The 18638-nt window shown below is 33.8% G+C and overlaps 1 protein-coding gene across 4 annotated transcripts in view; it reads left to right on the top strand.

Moving 5' to 3' along the window:
- The window catches only part of FAM135A (family with sequence similarity 135 member A), a 39936-nt gene extending 21298 nt beyond the window's left edge, over positions 1-18638 (top strand). For 2 of the 4 annotated variants that reach the window (XM_087718917.1, XM_087718915.1), the window contains 11 exons: positions 150-305; positions 1193-1266; positions 2075-2229; positions 2862-5094; positions 7123-7280; positions 8081-8172; positions 10197-10294; positions 12347-12498; positions 13617-13727; positions 14674-14787; positions 16491-18638. In XM_087718917.1, the coding sequence (XP_087575043.1) occupies positions 150-305; positions 1193-1266; positions 2075-2229; positions 2862-5094; positions 7123-7280; positions 8081-8172; positions 10197-10294; positions 12347-12498; positions 13617-13727; positions 14674-14787; positions 16491-16696 (3549 nt within the window). In that variant the 3' untranslated portion in view covers positions 16697-18638. Of the gene's footprint in view, positions 1-149; positions 306-1192; positions 1267-2074; positions 2230-2861; positions 5095-7122; positions 7281-8080; positions 8176-10196; positions 10295-12346; positions 12499-13616; positions 13728-14673; positions 14788-16490 lie in introns of all 4 variants that reach the window. The other 2 variants (XM_087718916.1, XM_087718914.1) reach the window with 1 other exon arrangement.

Here is an 18638-nt window from a genome sequence, read left to right as displayed (position 1 = left end):
TATATATTGTAATTCAAACAAAGATAGAAATTAATTATATTTTTAAAAAATCAGTGTGGCCACTTGGAAAAAGAATTATTTTAAGTTTTTCAGATAATAGCCATTCTACTTCTAGGATTATATAGGCTTGTTGGTTTCTATTGGTGCAGAAAATGGAAAATCCTGATGAACTGGCAGAACTTATAAACATGAATCTTGCACAGCTGTGCTCTCTCTTGATGGCTTTATGGGGACAATTTCTGGAATCTGTTAACTTCCAAGAAGATGTCATTGCACTATTATCACAAGAGCATCATATCATGCGTGTATGTATTTATCTTTTGTGTTACAATTCATAAAAGTAAAATCATATATTTTTAGTTCTAGTAAAACTGAAAGTAAAAATCTGGATAATATTGGAACTAAGTATTGATCAAGTTAAATTAGATGCTTTAACATTTCCTCAGTTATCCTACAGATCTTTTTAATTTGTAGATCTTGATTAAATGTAAATGAATTCTAGTGGCATCTGAGTCAGCTACTTCAACTAAGCAGTGAATTGCACTATAATGTTCCTTCACAATAGATGAATAATGAATTTTAACTGCTACAACAGGAGACAGGATAAAAAGCAGTTGAGGTAAACATGTACTAGGATAACGGAATAGCTAAATTAATATGCATTTAAGTCAGGGACTGGGAATAGAAATATAAGCTGATGTTCAATAAATCAGTATCAGATGCATAGAAAGTCCCATGGAGTAGTTTGTATTTATTATATATGGATATCTATGATGTTTGGAAATGTACTGAGGGTTAGCATGTTGCATTTGGATGACTAAGAATAATGGATAATATTTTGTTAAATAAAACTAGCACATTTACTATGAATAAGCTTTTCAGACTAGAGACATTGTGTAGAATGTGTAGTCTTTAAGTGTTACCCAATGGTTTCTCTTTGAATGTTCCCCCACTACATGTATCTTTGGTGTACAATAAAGAAAAAAGATAACAGCCAAATATTGATTTTTTAAAAATCCCTATGATTTTATACATAAGCATTACTATATAAGCTTAAGCATTGTAGATATCTGATTTTTAAAAAAAATAATAATTAACCACCATTATTTTATAATGATGATATAAGTACACTTTGTGCATTTTTTGGGAAAAATAAAGCAAATTCAAAACATATTATCTCAAAACATTTTAGGTACGTAGATTTTCTGAAGCTTTTTTTTGTTTTGAACATCCCCGGGAGGCAGCCCTTGCGTATCAAGAACTTCAGTAAGTAACTTTAAAAAGAAACAATTGAATCAGAATTCATAAACTTCTTGTCTTTATGTTCTCTATTGATTTAAATTAACTTATTCTGTAATATTTAAAATAGTAAAATGTATTCTCTAATGTGTATCTTCAGTCTTCCTATAAGTGATTTTTATCAAATGCTATCTTAGCATTCACTGCAATCTTATATCATTGGAGTCTTCTGTGAACAGTTGTAGGAAGCAGTTCTTTTGGTACAGTTCCCTTCTTTTCCTACAATATCCTTTTTCCCTCCTGCTCCTGATGTATAGAAATTCCTCCAGATACAGGGATAAGGAGGAAACAGACAGAAAAGAAGGCCAATCTATTTTCACTCCTTTTCTATCTTAGAACCTTCTGTTGGATCAAATTTCCCTGGAAAAAGAAGTAACTAATATTTAGTTAATAATATTAAGTACCATTTTCAATCAGTGATATAATGAGAGACTGTTAGGACCAATTTTTCAAGTCCCTCCTTGGGTAACTGGCAAAATAAAATATGCTGTTTACATTATCTAAGCCATTAATTCAAAAAGTGTACCCACCAAGAGATACATGAGTCACACTATGCTTAAGTGCTGCCATTTCTGTTGGTGATGCAGATAGATTTCCTTCATAAAATGTAATACCGTTATATGCATGTATAAATATATAAATTATATACATGTATAAATGTAATACAGTTGAATATGATTTCCAAAATACTGGATTTTGAGTACATGAATACAACTACATTTTAATTGCACTGTAACTTACATGTTTACTTTTTAACTTAAATGGTATCTTTCAGTGCCCAGAGTTACCTTCAGATGTGTACTGCAATAAAAAGCACTTCCTTCTGTAGTTCTCTCCCACCTCTCCCAATTGAATGCAGTGAATTAGATGGAGATCTGAATTCCTTACCTATAATCTTTGAAGATCGGTATCTAGATTCTGTCACTGAAGGTAAGTCAAAAATGTTGGAATTAACTTTGCTGGAATTAAATAAAATTTTGACTTTAGATCTTGCAAGATTCTTATTGAAAGCAAGGATTGAATACATTTTATAAATTGAAACTAAGCAAGACCAGAATAAATTAATGCAACTGTGGTTTATATATATATATATATATAAAGGCATATTGTCTTAAGATTGGGAGTTATTTGAGTAATTGTATATAGCATTGAGAGGGAGAAGATAGACATCTAAAATCTTAATGACATTTGAAAATTTTGTAATGTGCCACATAACCTTTCTCTTGCTTTATTTTATAACCTGATATCAGGGTATTTGCTAAAGATCTATAATTCCAAAGTACCTTGTATATTTTATGTATAAGGAATTCTGGGTTCATTCCATTGCATCTAGATAAAATCAGAAAAGCTTTCTGCTTTTGGTTACATATACTAATACTATTCTAATATGACGATGAAGTCATGAGCACCCAGGCTTTATCTCAAAGGTACCTGATCTTAAAAGAATTGCTTCTTTAATATATATTTGAAATCTTTACTGTAATATAGTAAAATGTCTTTTGCTATTGGTTTCATGAGCTTATTCTAATTTTATTTTTAATATTTTGTCTCTTAATAAAAAGACGTGGATGTTCCCTGGCTAACTATTCAGGCGAAGTCTGATTCCAAGAAACCAGAAAAACAAGATACTGAAGAAAATTTCACAACTACCTTTTTGAGTCCAGAGGTGAAAAATAAACATTTGGTAGCCTCCGAAAGTGAAAAGCAGCTTACAAAGTCTACAAAAGGAAAATGTGAAGATATCAATAAGTCCAAAGTTAAGGTCACCAAATTAATAAAAACAATGAAACCTGAAAATCCCAAAAAAGTAGTAAAACAAAATTCTAAAGATTCTGTTGTCCTAGTAGGCTATAAATGTTTGAAAAGTGCAGCAGCAGAGGAAATTGCCCAGTGTTTTGAAGGAACTTCTTCATACAACGAAAAAGAAGGACTGGATGTTACTATTGCTGAACATGCCTGGGATACAAAAATCTCCCTACAACTAGTTGGTCAAAAAGATTTTAAAGTTGAACAAAAAAATATTAAACTACAAGGGAATGAGGAAAGCCTGCATACTTCCGTCACCTCTCCCTATGCAGATTCAGTTAGTTTGAGTAAATTTTGTACCACCCAGACTGGAATTGATGACAGTCATGAGGATATCAGTTTGACATCCAGAACTGCTGCTGACAATTATGTTACTTCTTCCGCAGTTACAAAAATAGAAGTGAAACCATACTGTAGGAAATCACATGGAGGAGATAAAGTGTTTGTTCGAATTGGATCAGGGACAGAAGATTTACCAGGGGAAGCATTACCAGAACTTACATTTGAAGGTTCAGAATCAGAAAAGAGATCTAAATCAGAAGAGGAACTAACTCTTGAAACAAAAGTTGTGCAAGAAACAGATCTCCAACATGCTGAGGATTCTTTGACCAGGGTCACAGCTACTCAATCAACAAAAGAAATTCCCACTACAGTTTTAAGTGGAGAGACTCTTAAATTGCCTGATGTTAATAATACCTATGCATCATCTAGGTTCTCGGATTCTGGTGTAGAAAGTGAACCAAGTTCTTTTGCAATGCATCCAAGTGCAGATGCAGCTTTTGAAACTCCTCAAGGCCAAAGCACATGCAACAGTGAAAAAGCATTTCCTCAACTTGTCCAAAAACCAGATGTCATGATTAAAGCTCTGATGGAAAGTCACTATACTGAGAGCACAAGTGAAATACAATCTTCCCTGACATCTATAAACTCTCTCCCTTCTGATGACGATCTTTCCCCTGAGGAAAATTCCAAGATATCCGTTTTACACGAATGTCAATTAAGGGACAGTAAAACAGTATTAGACTTGGGAGCAATTGATTTGACAAAATGTGATGATGTTGATGAGCCCGATATTTTGCCACCTCACTGTATAACGTATTTTGAACAATCAGACAATGAAACTACATGTTTGCCTTCCTTGACCTCAAAAATCAAGCATCCTCAACAGCTAGTTTGTAATGAAGATACATCTACAGCTATGAACATTCATGGCCCACAATTCACTTTAGACAATACATGTAAAGATGCCCAAAGATTAGAGAAAGACTTTTACACTGTAGAAAAATCAAGTGAAATTCCTTCAGGAGTTGTTTATCCAGGAAACGCCTGTGTTGTTTCAGGTTCTGTAAGTTCCTGTGCTGATAATGCGAGAAAGACAAGTGAAAGGAATATTGATGAAATGTTAGAGCAAAAAGAAATGACTGATAAGTTATTAATTACAAAAAATCAAAATCTTACAAACTTGAATGTCCCCTCGTCAGAAGGTAGTACTGATATATTAAAACAAGGACTTGTTGAAAACTACTTTGGCTATCAGAATAGTACAGAGATTTCCAATGTGAGTTCTGTTGACAGCAGCAATCTTGTTAGCCCTCAAAGGGGAACCTTATGTTTTGCTTCCCCCCAGGAGGAGGAAGAGGAGGATCAAGATCAAAGCATGGTGGAAAATGGTTATTTTGAGGAAGCAGTAGATGATCTTTTGTACAAAACTATAAATGATTGTCTTGACGACTTTGATTTAACAAATGAAAGAGGTTTAAGAATAGAAAGTTTGTCTAATGAACTGTTGGGAAATGAGACAAATACAGCTCCATTATGCAAGCCAGATAGTTTGATTTTTCCTCCAGGCTTGAAAGGATATCCAAGTAGCAATTTATGGTCCGCACATGATAAATCCAGTTCTTTTTCCAAGCAGTCCAGCACCTCATCCTGTAGTGCAATTTTATCTGTTCCCTGGTATGAATATTCTCCCAAACCACAAATGCTAGCGTAAGTGGATATTTTATTGTTTGTTTTGATGTCCTGTAGTTGATGTTTCGATTTTGATTTGTAAGATTCCATGAGCCTGAATGGAGTTGATGACTTATCTATCCATCTATTGACTCAATCAATCAATACTTTAAAAAATGGGCCCAGAAGATATTTTAAAACAAAGATGCACATTTTTGAATTGTAATTCAGAAATAGAAATTGCATATTGTTTCTGATAGTTGCTATTTTCTTCATTTTGGTGAGGAATTAGAATTATTTATTAAAATAGTAAGCATTTTCCTGTATGTTCCTAAGAACTATGACTGAAGCACCCTACTTTAAAACCTGGGAAAGCAGAATTTAGCTAGAGTTTACCAGTTTAGTAGATAGAATTAGGATATACTAAAATCACAATCTTAAGCATTTCCTAGAATAACCTATATATTTTATTGTATGCAGATAACATAAGCATTCTTTTTAAAAAATGTACTTGTGTGTGTATAAAGGAAGATTGAATTCTTGTTTTTAAATGGATGAGGTTGTTTTCAGTTACTAAGATTAGTTACTGGGTTTGCAGTTTTTCCCAATTACGGGTAAAACTGGATGGCTGGTAAGATACATATGAATATCTTACTTTGAAATTGTATACCTTGGTTTATGCTAGAAATGAAATTGGGAAATTGGGACAGCCTGACAGGGAGCCAGCACAGGTGAAGGTGAAGAAATACAGCTTCTTTTAAATACAGTACATGCAAAAAAGATTGGTAGGTTATTGTTACTCTTGTTATGATGGTGGTGATTTAATCTTCAATTCAATTCACAGTCTGGGACTGGTAAAAGCTTAACAGTACAAGTCCTAACCAAGGACCTAAGAGTTGTTAAGGTAATGTCCAAGTATATGGGCAGTTCTGAGTAAGGTGGGGTTTTTTTATTTTGTTTGCAAAGTCAGAAAATTCAGGTCAAATTTGATAATTTCAAAATTTCCATGTATCTAGGCCAGTGTTTCTCAACCTTGGCCACTTGAAGATGTCTGGACTTCAACTCCCAGAATTCCCCAGCCAGCGAATGCTGGCTGGGGAATTCTGGGAGTTGAAGTCCAGACATCTTCAAGTGGCCAAGGTTGAGAAACACTGATCTAGGCAACCTTTGGGTATAGCTCCAAGGGCTCCTATTAATATTGGTACAACCATTGATTTCTTCCATCATCATCATCATCATTTGCAGAGTCATCTAGATGCTCAGATTGGATTTGGCATTTTTATCCACCTACTTAGTCCTCCTCATCTCTTTGTTTTGTTTGATGGTGTTACTATTATTAAACATAAAAAACTGAGCACAGAAAAAGACCTAGTGGTCCCTCAAATCTGTCCTTTTGAGATTTTTTCTTTTCTTTTTAATTTAGGTATTTATTTTTATTTATTTATTTTATTTTTATTCAGATACAAGTAAATAATTGTTATTTATTTGTGTCTGAATTTATAAAAAAAGTTCCTGGACTTCAAGAAGAATTTATTCTTAAATTTTACTTTACCAAAGCAGATGTGCTGATCTGATGAAATTTCTGATGTGTTGACTCAATATACTTGATTTTGTAGTCCCAACATATTTGAAGCTCTGTAAGCTGGAAGAGAGCTTTAAATTTGTAAATTTCTACAAGTAGATAGCTGCTTCAATATATTGCAATATCAATATAGGTCTGTGACCTGAAAATACAGCTAAATTGCTAAGAAGGTTGTGTTCAGGTACAACAGGTTGATGTTCAGTAATCTTGTGAAGGTACTGAATATTTTATTAACTACAGCAGAATGCTTTTGCAAATGTTATTATCTGAAACACACATCACTGGAAAATGTAGACGGTGATTCAGGACATAAATTCTCTGTGTAAATTTTTCAGAGAATAAGATCTAAAAATAAGATTTTACTTCAGAATCTATGATACTGGTTTCCATCAACTGCATTTAATTAATACATGAAAGTTAAACATCTATAACTTTCTTATTTTAATTTATATGCTGAATGATAAAAAAAAATCTATTAATTACAGATTCCTTCATGCTAAAGACGAATTGAAGCAACTTCAGCTTCCTGGATTCATGTACAGTGATGTTTCCAGTCTAGCATCTTCCATGCCTTATTTCAGTACAGAAGAAGAAAATTCGGAAGATGGAATACACCTCATTATCTGTGTGCATGGCCTAGATGGTAAGCTGTGGCAGCTGATAATAAATTAGTAAATAGTTGATATGCTGGATTTCAAATTTAGTTTAAATATGAGAAAATTTAGTCTGTATAGTACAAAATATAAACAAATTCCTAATTAACAGTAATTAAGCAGTCAAATTAGCATTTCAATCTAGTTATTGCTAATTAGGAAACTGCGTATGTTTGATATTATCCTTGCATAAAATACCAAGTGTTTTCTTTTTAAATGAACACATGCAGTTATCCAAATTTCTTGTTCTCAGCATGATGCTTAATGTAGTAAATCAACTAGATAATGCAGTGTTTAACAAGGCAGCTGCCCAAATGTTTATGGAAACTTATTGTCATAAAATATTGTTAAATTGCATTGTGCATGATCTATTTTAGGTGCCATTTAGGTCCCTTAAATATTAAGTTGAATAGGAAACTGTGATACAAATTAGATAAATGAGCAAAGGACTAATAAGTTTAGCTTTCAAGTGTTTTTAAATGTATATTTGTGCTGTAAGCAATTAACTGAAAGAAACCACAGTGTTCAATTCCTTTAAAATGGAACCATTTACCCTTTTTGGAGCAAAGGATACTTTTTGGTAAGGAGCTTATTCAATCTCTGAATTAAAAGACTATTTCTGTTTTAAATATAAACAAATAGAAAATATTGCCTTTTAATTCATAGAATTGTAATGTGAGTCTCAGACTAAATGAACATTTCTACAGTATTACACATCATTATTTTAATTTAAATGTTTTATTTCTGCCAAGTAAATCTTTCTAATACCTGAAATTTTCCTTTATTTTAGGTAACAGTGCAGATTTAAGATTAGTAAAAACGTACATTGAACTTGGTCTTCCAGGAGGTCGTATAGATTTTCTGATGTCTGAGAGAAATCAGGTAGTAGCACCCAAGAATTACTGATTAATTTATAATACCTCATCTAGGGATATCTTGATTAAATTAATTTATATGTGAATCTTGCTGCATGACCTCTCCCAGTGATCTCATACAGATATTACAGAGGAGGGAGGGAAGATCTGAGCCCTGAGGTACCCCACATTAAAAGGTTCTATTCCCATTCCCTATTGCAGTGATGGCTAACCTTTTCCCCATATGTGCCAGAAGGGGGAGCACAGGGATGTTGTGCCCACCCCCCACATGCACACACACATGGCCCCTGCTGATGCGCACGTGACCCCCACCCCACCCCGCTTTGTGCGCACAATAGACCCATTTTTTGCCCTCCCCAGGCTTCAAAGGCTTTCTAGGAGCCTGAGGAGGGTGAAAACGGCCTCCCTGGTGTCGTCGTCCCCCCCGAGGCCCTCCAGAGGGAGAAAAATGGCCTAAGCCACAAACCGGAAGTCTGTTCCCAAACTTCCGATTTGCATGTTGGGTTGTTTTTTGAAAAAATGGCCCAAAATGAAGGCTGAAGTCAACTGGCCAGCATGGGCATGCACGCTGGAGCTGACAGAGCAACACCTTGCGTGCCCTAACAAATGGCTCCACGTATCACCTGTGGAATGTGTGCCATAGGTTCGCCATCACAGCCCTATTGGAATTGACCACTGAGAAAGGAAAAACCGTCCCCCACTCTCAACCCCCAAAGTCAGTCCAGAAGGATATATGGTCAGTGATATCAAAAGCAGCTAAGTAATCCAGGCAGGATAAGATGTACATCCCCAATCCTCCACCCTCCACCAGCATCTCAGGGCTGTATCCTGGCCTGAACTTTGACTGAAAAGGTTCAGTATCCCACATTTCTAATAGGCTGGCTAGAAGTTGTACTTTGCCACATTTTTCAGCGTCAGAATCTTTACTTTTTGGCAATAGAATTGTTTGGTTGGAATCAGCTCAAACATTTGCTTGTTAAACATCAAAGATTAAACAAGCTATGGTCAGCTGTTCTGACCTCCCCCCCTTGCATGGCTCGTTAACAAACACAGGCAAAACTTAAAAGGAAAGCTTTTCTTTATCAGTTTTCAGTTCAAACTGGCTTCGAGCCCAGAAAATAACATAAACATAAATCTCTGATAAGAATTCCAAAACAAACGCTTACAAGCAATATGCACTTCTTCCGAAGTCTTCACGGAACAGTTTACAAGAAACACCCAAGCACTTCTCCAAGTGTAACAGGCATAAATCACGAGTAATAAGCAAGCAATATTTTACCACACACGGAACACACGAAGGAACTTATGTTGACTCCAGCAACTGGGGCGTGGCAGCATCCCTCCTTTTATCTCCAAACTTGCCTCAAACCACTCCCAGCTGCCTAATGACTCTTGCTCCCGAAAGAACTCTCAGCAAAACTGCTGAGTCACAACAGTCAGCTATGGCTGATTTAACCTTGAAAACCTGAACAAACTAAGTTTGACTAATATTGTGGTTTGTGCTATGTCTTCCAGGCTTCAGTCTTTTAAAGCAGTTATGGCTCTGCTGTATATAGTGTTTTAGTTTGGTTCTATTCAGTTCCACTCTACTCTACTTTAGTGTTACCTGGTGCGAGATCAGCTCTGGGTGGCTCACAATATTAGAATAAAATATTAAAAGGTAGTAATAGATAATGAAACAAGGGACATAACAAGCAGGAATTAACAGAACGGCAATCCAAACAACTATTATCAAAGTGTACAAAATACAACGAATGCTTCTAACATGGGAGTGTGTGTGTGTGTCCATCTCCCAAGGCCAGGGAAAGAAGCAAACTCTTTTAGACTTTATGAAATGGGGTCACGGTGGGAGCTGTCATGATGTCACAACATTTTGTCTTATGGTTGTTTTGTTCTGTCTACTCTACGGCTTTCTGGGGAATTACTGCTATTGCTTTTTATTGTTCTTTTCTATATTCATGTAATTTGCTAAGGATGCATGCTTATCACAAAACAGTTTTGTATAAGAACCCTGAATTTTCCCCCCCACAGAATGACACATTTGCTGATTTTGATTCAATGACAGATCGCCTTTTGGATGAAATAATCCAGTATATTCAAATTTACAATCTAACAATTTCAAAAATCAGGTAATTTATTTTGTTGTAGAATAAATAATGTCAGCTTGAAATGTAACCATAATTGTGGATTTTTTTAAAAAAAAATGAACTATGATTAACAAATGTTATCAAATAACTAAATAGCAAATACATGAAGCATTGAAAAAATATATACTGATAGTCCTCAACTTTTTTTTAAACGGAACTGAAAAAAGTGACTCAGGAACATTGTTCACACTTACGACCATTGCAGTATGCCCATGGTCACTTGATCAGAATTTGGATGCTTGACATCTGACTCATATTTATGACAGTTGCAGTGACCTGATCACCTTTTGTGACCTGATAAGAAAAGTCAATGATGAAACCAGATACACTTAACAGTGGTGTTATTAACTTAACAACTTCAGTGATTCACTTAACAACTGTGGCAAGAAAGGTTGTAAAATGGGAAAAACTCTCCTTAACATCTGTCCTGCTTAGCAGCAGAAATTTTGCCTCAATTATGATCATAAGTTGAGGACTACCTGTAGAAAATATAAAAAGTTTATCAAATGATGGAGGCAGATATTACATGCATACAAATTTACTATGTACCTAAAATATTACCATATTATACATAATTATTGAAAAAAAACTACAAAATTGATCCAAATTTGACAGAATTGTAATTCCTGCCTCTGATGTTTTATTAAACTTTGATTTTTTTTTCTATTGAAGCAAGTGAAAAGGCCTTTTTAATCCACTTTTCAATTTTACATTATCTTGAGTTTTCAAGTATTTGGCCATTATTATTTTAGTTGCTAATAATTGTGGATTTTCTGAGAATAAATAAAAAGCACCGAGCAGAAATTACTATACTAGCAGTTATACAGTGTCTTGTACATACATCTTTAAAAATACATTTGGATTGCAATTAAGAAGGTGTCCAAAACATTTTGAGTTTTTTCCAGGGTACCCAAAGTGGCCAACTTCAAAATAACTTGGAATGTGGCTTGCAGAGGGCAATATTTTTACCTCAGAATGTTATGAATACTGCATTGCTGGCCCACCAAGCACTGGAGACCTTGTCCCTCTATCAGTGGATTCCTTATGGCTTTGGGCAACCTGTGTACAACTCATTGGGTGGCCTTGCTTGGCTATTGGGAGGCTCTGAAAAGGTGTTACAGGAGTGAAATCAAAATGTTAGGCCCCTTAGATATGCCATCTTTTTTTTTATTTTATCCTGGATTAAACGACGCACTAGGATTTTGCTTAGTTACAAAAATGGGCCTGCTTGTTAAACTAGATTTCATTCCTTAACATGTCAATATTAATTTTTTATTTCAAAAAGTGGGACTAAAATTTCTAAATACATAAAGATCACTTGAAATCAGGGCACATTCTAAAAAGGGAAAAAAATCATTTTGTACCCTTCAATAAAGCTATTAACATTCATGAATACCAAAGGAAGCTTCATATGTCTGAAAATTAAATGTGTTGAACAGGGATAGACAGTTTCTATGTCACCTACAACTTATTGCTTTAGTGCCTTCCCAAACAAAGTTCCATAATTTGTAATGGAAACTACAGAAGTGAAGTAGAGGAATGACAGAGATAGAGTATTGTGGAATGTTTGGAAACCAGTGATAGCCAAAACATGCTCTGCATTTTTATTCATATCCCCTCATTGATGGTGATTTTAGTTAGCATAATGAAAACCCTTTCATAAATTGCATGATTGTTTTATACGTGTTCGGAAAGCATCACATTTGCAGTACTGCAAAACAAAGTTAAGAGATAGTTTGGTATAATGGTTAAGGCACCAGGCTAGAAACAGGGAGATTGTGAGTTGTAGTCCCACCTTGGGCACAAAGCCAGCTGGGTGACCTTGGGCCAGCCATTTTCCCTCAGCCCTAGAAAGGAGACAGTGGCAAACCATTATTGAAAAACCTTGCCAAGAAGACAGCAGCTTCCAAGATTTGGACACAGTAAAATGGAAGAAAAACAAACAAACAGTTAAAGTTCAAGGTTTAAGTTGATAATGTATTAAAAAAATATTTTTTCCAAATCTTACACTCTTTTTTATCTTTTTTTATTCAGTTTTATTGGACATTCACTGGGTAATTTAATAATCCGTTCAGTACTCACAAGACCTAGGTTTAGATATTACCTCAATAAACTTTATACCTTCCTCTCTCTGTCTGGACCACATCTTGGTACGCTCTACAACAGCAGTGCTCTTGTTAATACAGGTAAAAAAAACCAACTAGATTTGATGTCCACTTTAAAGTCTCAGAACTATTAAAAAGGGTGGCTTATTTTAATCTTTTTAAACCATGTCATGATGTTCTTCAAACTGTTAAAATTTGAGCAAGTATTTCTAGTATTCATTAAAATGCATAGGATGCTTCACTATTTAAATAATTAGAGCGGTATAATGAAGTAAGAAGAAGGAACCAGATATGTTAAAGCACAAGTGCTGTAATTCTCCGCTGTTAAAGTCATTGGTTAGGAGTAACATGAATCATTGTTCAAATATCTGGAATCTAATATAGAGATTACCTACCTCTATATTAAATAACCTACAATAATACCGAGTAAAATTAAGTACTCTAAATTAAGGGAGCTAAAACATTTCATTTCAATATTCATGTTTCTGTATCATTTTTGTATGCTAGGTGGGATTTTTATTGTCAGTTTTTAAAATATGTAAGGGAAAAGGCCAATAAAATCAATACAGGTGTATATAAACAGATACAACATAAAGAAAAATGCTAACACTTCTGTGGGGTAAGATTAATTGGTTAGAAGAAGGAAAAAAGGAGCGAAGAATAATTACTTATCGCAAAGGGATCACCAGGATCACATTGCCTTTCCTGGAAGTCACTTTGATTAGTATGTGAAGTAGAGCTTCATTGATTCCCCAAATTTCAGAACATTTTATATGGGATGAACTATTTCCTGAGATACTGAGAACCATTGAACACCCAACACTTTCTAGGAAGTGTTCAGAATAATTGCCATTCTGTTTTGTCAAAGATGATTTGCTTTTAAGGCTACATTTAATCAATTGGCTGAAGAACACAAGACTGATGTACTAAAGAACATTAAAATTGTGTTTAGCATATATATGTTATGTGTGTGTGTGCACACACGCACACATACGTTCATATTGTATATTCAGTAAGCATTTTGTCTTGACATATATTCATTTGATATGTGTACTTACAATTTAAATTCTTACATGTTAGATAAGCAAATAGAGTAGAACCCCCTTAGGATGTATAGAATGAACACTAATTAGAAAATTATTCAAAGATTTGTACAATTGTGCTCTGTGTATTCACATGTAATATATGCAAAAATATAGGCCTCTGGTTTATGCAGAAGTGGAAGAAGTCAGGATCTTTGTTACAGTTGACCTGTCGAGATCATTCAGACCCCCGGCAAACCTTCTTATACAAACTTAGTAGAAAAGCAGGTAAGTTATATCAACTTCATTGAAAGCATTAACTTTTAATGAAACTTGTTTTCATTTATACATTAGTATATTTTGAAGAAACTGGGGTAGCAAGTGAATATGATACCAGTGATCTCATATATTCAGATTTAAATAGTTTCCCTACAAAATGTCAGAGGTTTTCTGTTAATAATATACTATGTGATGCTGTTTTTTAAAAAATAAACATAATTATGGTATTGATACAAGGACTTACTAGTTTATTTTATTTTGAAAATCATAACCATGTAGCTCAGTTTCACAAACACAGTGAAATATGATTTCTTGCCAAATATTTCCACTGTTAAAATATTAAATGAAAAAGCATGGATGAAACCATAAGATTAAGCCTTGCTACTGTTCTGTAAAATGGTAATAAAAGAAATGCTCTTAAGATTAACCAGGCGAGGATTATAGTTTTGACTGCAATCTCAAATTTCACAGAAACTATAAATGAGTCAGTTGCTTTAGCAGTACGCCCAAAAGTTAAATGAATTCCACTACAACTATCAGTGGAAATTTAAGAAACTTATTTTACCATTTCACTATAAATTAATTAGTCATAAAATCTATTTTACCATATATGGTCATTTTTTTTACAAATATGATGATCATATTTGCATATAGTTATATTTCTGGAGCTCTACTTAGCTATATGAATGAAGATTTATTTAAAGAGCTTTTCTCACAGTTAAAGTTTAACCTTGGTATTGATAGGTGCCAGAAAAGTATAATTTTCCTTTTTTTCCTTTCCTATGTGTGCTTTAGTTTAGTCGTAGAAAGGGAGTAATAGGATCCTAGCATTTGTTACATCCCTAATATCTATTAACCCAAGAGGTTTTGTTGGGCTGAGACTGAATTTCTCTAAGCTTATAACTTGATATGTTTGCGTGTTATCTTAATATTTATAATTGTTGTCTTTTCACAGGTCTTCAGTATTTCAAAAATATAATATTAGTAGGGTCCCTACAAGATCGTTACGTCCCTTATCATTCTGCCCGTATTGAGATGTGCAAAACAGCTCTGAAGGATAAACAAACAGGTATTAGCTAAAACATAGATATTTGTAAAAATATTCAGGAGAATATGTACTTGAAACTTGAATAATGTTATTCTAGGGCAACAAGTCTTACTTTTTTTCATATGAGGGAGAGATCAATTTTAATGAAATGTATGAAGTAGAAATTGCACATAGACTGTGTCTAGATGGCACACTGTTGGCATGTGTACATTTTATTTATATATATATATTCTTTATATGATGGCCATTTTGCAATAGCAATTATGGCCAGCTAAACATAAATTAAAAAAAGCAAATACAATAATCTGTTACACAGCATGAAAACTGCTATTTGCATACCTGCTTCTGTAGCATTTCTTTTGCTAAGTCAGGGCTTGTACATCTGGGGGCTGCCTGTATTTAAAAAGCCAGTGCTTTCGGAGTTCATTTAATGAAAAATAATGTGATGGGCCCCTCAAAAAACCTTTTAAAAAATCTAGCTGATTTTTTAAAAAAGAAAAGTTGGTTTGGCCAACAAAATATTTTTAGGACGACTTGTCATTATTTTCTCAAATATCATTAATACTGTTTTTTAAATGCTCTCATATTTGTTTGCATGGGTATTGTAGTTAGGACTAAAACCTAACAGACAAGCAATGTATCATCTTGGTCCATTAAAAACAATAAATATCAAAAGAATTTTGTCGCAATATTTTGTAAAATTGCCATTAATGAACCCAAAATTATAAAATAGCTGTCAATGTTAACCTTATTTGGAGCAGCCATCTTATTTCTTTACCTTGGAAGTTATTTTATGCTTAAAATAATAATTATTTTGAAAACATCAGTGGTCTTTCTTTATGTACACATGTATAAATCTGCCTTCTTAGATGCTTGCTTAACTCCTGAAGCCCTGCTTGCTGTCCTTTTACTGAAATGCAGCAAGTATTTGGCAGCTGATCTTTTGAGTTTTTTTACTATGGCACCTTATGGGGTTTCCTTTTTTAGGGACACACTTAACTTCTCTGCCAGTAAAACAGGGCTTTTAAAGCTAAAGGAAGTACCGTATTTTTTGGAGTATAACACATACCTTTTTCCTTCAAAAAAGAGGCTGAAAATCTGGGTGCATCTTATGCATTGAATACAGCAATTTTTGCCTCCTGAAGCCCCGCCCCTTCACCAAAATGGCCGTGCAGAGCCTGTAGAAGGCTTTCAGAGAGCTCCTGGAAGCTGGGGAAGGCAGAAATGAGTGAAAAACAGGCCCTTTTTTGCTCAATTTTGCCCCCCCCCCCCCCAAAGCCATCAGGAATACTCTATATGCTTCCTAAATGCTATGTATGCATGCAACTTTTTTTACCAAAAACTGACCGTTTTTTGCTCGTTTTGGGGGGGCACCCCTCAAGGTGCACTCTGCAAGCCTCCTAAAGGCTATTCATGCCTTTTTTTGAAAAAAAATGGGCTCGTTTTCTCGAAAAACAACCTTTTTTGGGGAGGTTTGCAGAATACAAAAACCTTTTTTTTTTAATTTGCCTCTTCAAAACCTTGGTGCGTCTTATACTCTGAAAAATACGATAGTTCATATAGTTGTTGGCTAATTATAGTCTAAGACTTTTTTGCTTGGGAGTATTACAACTGGATTTCAATTGATAACACTTAAACATGGTATATGCTCTCTTAATTGCATGGTAGAAAGGAAATACAGACAGTGCTTAATTAAATAAATAATGTGGGCTCTTCTTTTACAGGACCAATATATGCTGAAATGATCCAGAATATGCTTCTGCCTGTTCTTCAAAGCAAAGATTGCAATTTAATTCGATACAATGTACATTGTGCACTGCCAAACACAGCTGATTCTCTGATAGGAAGAGCTGCACACATTGCTGTTTTGGATTCAGACATATTTTTGGAAAAGTTTTTTCTAGTTGCTGCCCTAAAATATTTCCAGTAGGAATAAAAACATTGTAACAGACTTGGTTATTACCTCATTAACAGATAAATAATGTGTGATATTAAACTGTAGTTACTGCGGTATTTTAAGAGATATTTATACTTTTTTATATGGAAGATAATTTATATCATCCATGTGAAGAGCTTTTTTAACATCAACTTTACTTTCTAGGTATGTGGCTGTGCAATATTTTTAATGTTTTTTTTTCTATTTTTCTTATTTTGGGTACCTAATTATTTCAGAACAGATTTAAGCACAGTTATGTGCAATTGCTGGATTTAGACTGCAAATGTTATATTGACTACATTTTTATGTGTCTTTAGATGCCAAAAACTCTAAATTTCAATGTCTAAGGTATTAATTTGATAGATCTCTTTAGAACTCTAAAAAGCTGAACTGGAAAACTGCTGGCTGCTAAAATAACTATAATAAGTATATAGGTTTGTTCAAGACCACTCTTTTGAGACACCTGTTGGTTACGTCACTACATTCAAGCTGAACTACTTTCTAGAGAAGCATTATTGAATATACTCTGCCTGTGGAAACTACATTTTTCTACTGATCTCAATAGGACATTAGTTTACATTTTCACCTTTATTACTGGAACATTAGTTTTCATAAGCAAGCAATTAAGGATTTTTGAATGTTGAAATGTGAGCTGCCTTCAAGTGGAGTTTTGAAAAATTTAATAAAATTGCTCTTTATATTGGTTCAGTTCTTCAGTGAACCTTTTACATGGGACTTCCTTGTATGTACATTTTTAAAAAAGTAAACATAAATTTCTGCAACACTTTTATGAATGTAAATTTTTGAATATTAAAATTTATTGACAAATTATTGTAAATAGAAATCAGTTGCATCTTGAAATGGAAAAAAAGTGCGAAATTTTTGTGATAACTAGTTTTTTTAAAAATATCCAAGAATGCTAAAAGTCTTACTGAGGTTGAAAAATAGTGAATTCAATATTCATCCCTTTTCACCTTTTTTCAGGCAGAATGCTTTTAAAAGGGAAAAAAATCTTGTCATTATGCAATTGTAACGAACAATTTTTCCGAGAATACAGTTTTGTAGTATATCTAATGCATGTTTATTTTCTAACATTATGTTATTGCATCTTGTGTTATTAAACTAAAAAAATTATTAGAGAAAGCAAGATTTTGCTTTTTCCACTTCCTGAGGATAATATATAACCTCACATAGAGCTTGATAAGAGATTGAATATCACTTAATTTGACAGGTTTTCACTGCAAACTGTCCATATGTGCTACTGGTTTAAAATCTTGCATTTTCTAATTTGAATAGTGTTTAAGAGTAGTTTAATTATGTGGATGTGCAATGGTTTGCAATAGTGTATTACTGAATTTTATTGAGCAAGGCTTAGAAATAATTACTGCTACTGGGCCATTTCACCGATTGTACTAAGAGCCCAATCTGTGGTTATTTCTCAGAAGAAAATCCCTATGAGTTTTAAAGGAATCAGTTTTTGAGTACTGATACAACAATTTTATGAGTGGCAACATTTACTAACAAACACAGATTCACAGAAATACCTAGTTTTTTATGCAATATATAAATAATCCTAAGATTGCAATATTTTTACTGCTTGTAAAACACCAACAATTCTCATTTTGAAAACATACTAAAAAAAGACTAATCAGGCTTTGGCCTAGTTAATATATAAGAATGGAAAAGTAATTTAGAAGCAGTAGAAAGGTCTTAATAGTGTATGTTAATGAATTGTTGAATTTTTTTTTCTGTTTGCATTCTTGAAACTAAAAGCGAAGAGAAAGAAGGTGAATCAATGATTGACTCGTATTCAGTTTTTTCCATTTTATTGTTAACTTTAAATTGATAGATTGGTTAATAGTGAGTGTACAGATGTAATTGAAAATTTTATTTGCCGTGTTTCAAAAGATTAATTAACAACCTGTCAATGTTTTAA

Source organism: Thamnophis sirtalis, unplaced genomic scaffold (assembly GCF_051295495.1).
Source record: "Thamnophis sirtalis isolate CommonGarterSnake01/CBP01778 unplaced genomic scaffold, rThaSir2_p1.2 scaffold_6, whole genome shotgun sequence".
In the NCBI taxonomy this organism is placed as follows: Eukaryota; Metazoa; Chordata; class Lepidosauria; order Squamata; family Natricidae; genus Thamnophis; species Thamnophis sirtalis.
The sequence above is the reverse complement of the archived record's forward strand: the minus strand, read 5'-3'. Positions and strand labels throughout refer to the sequence as shown.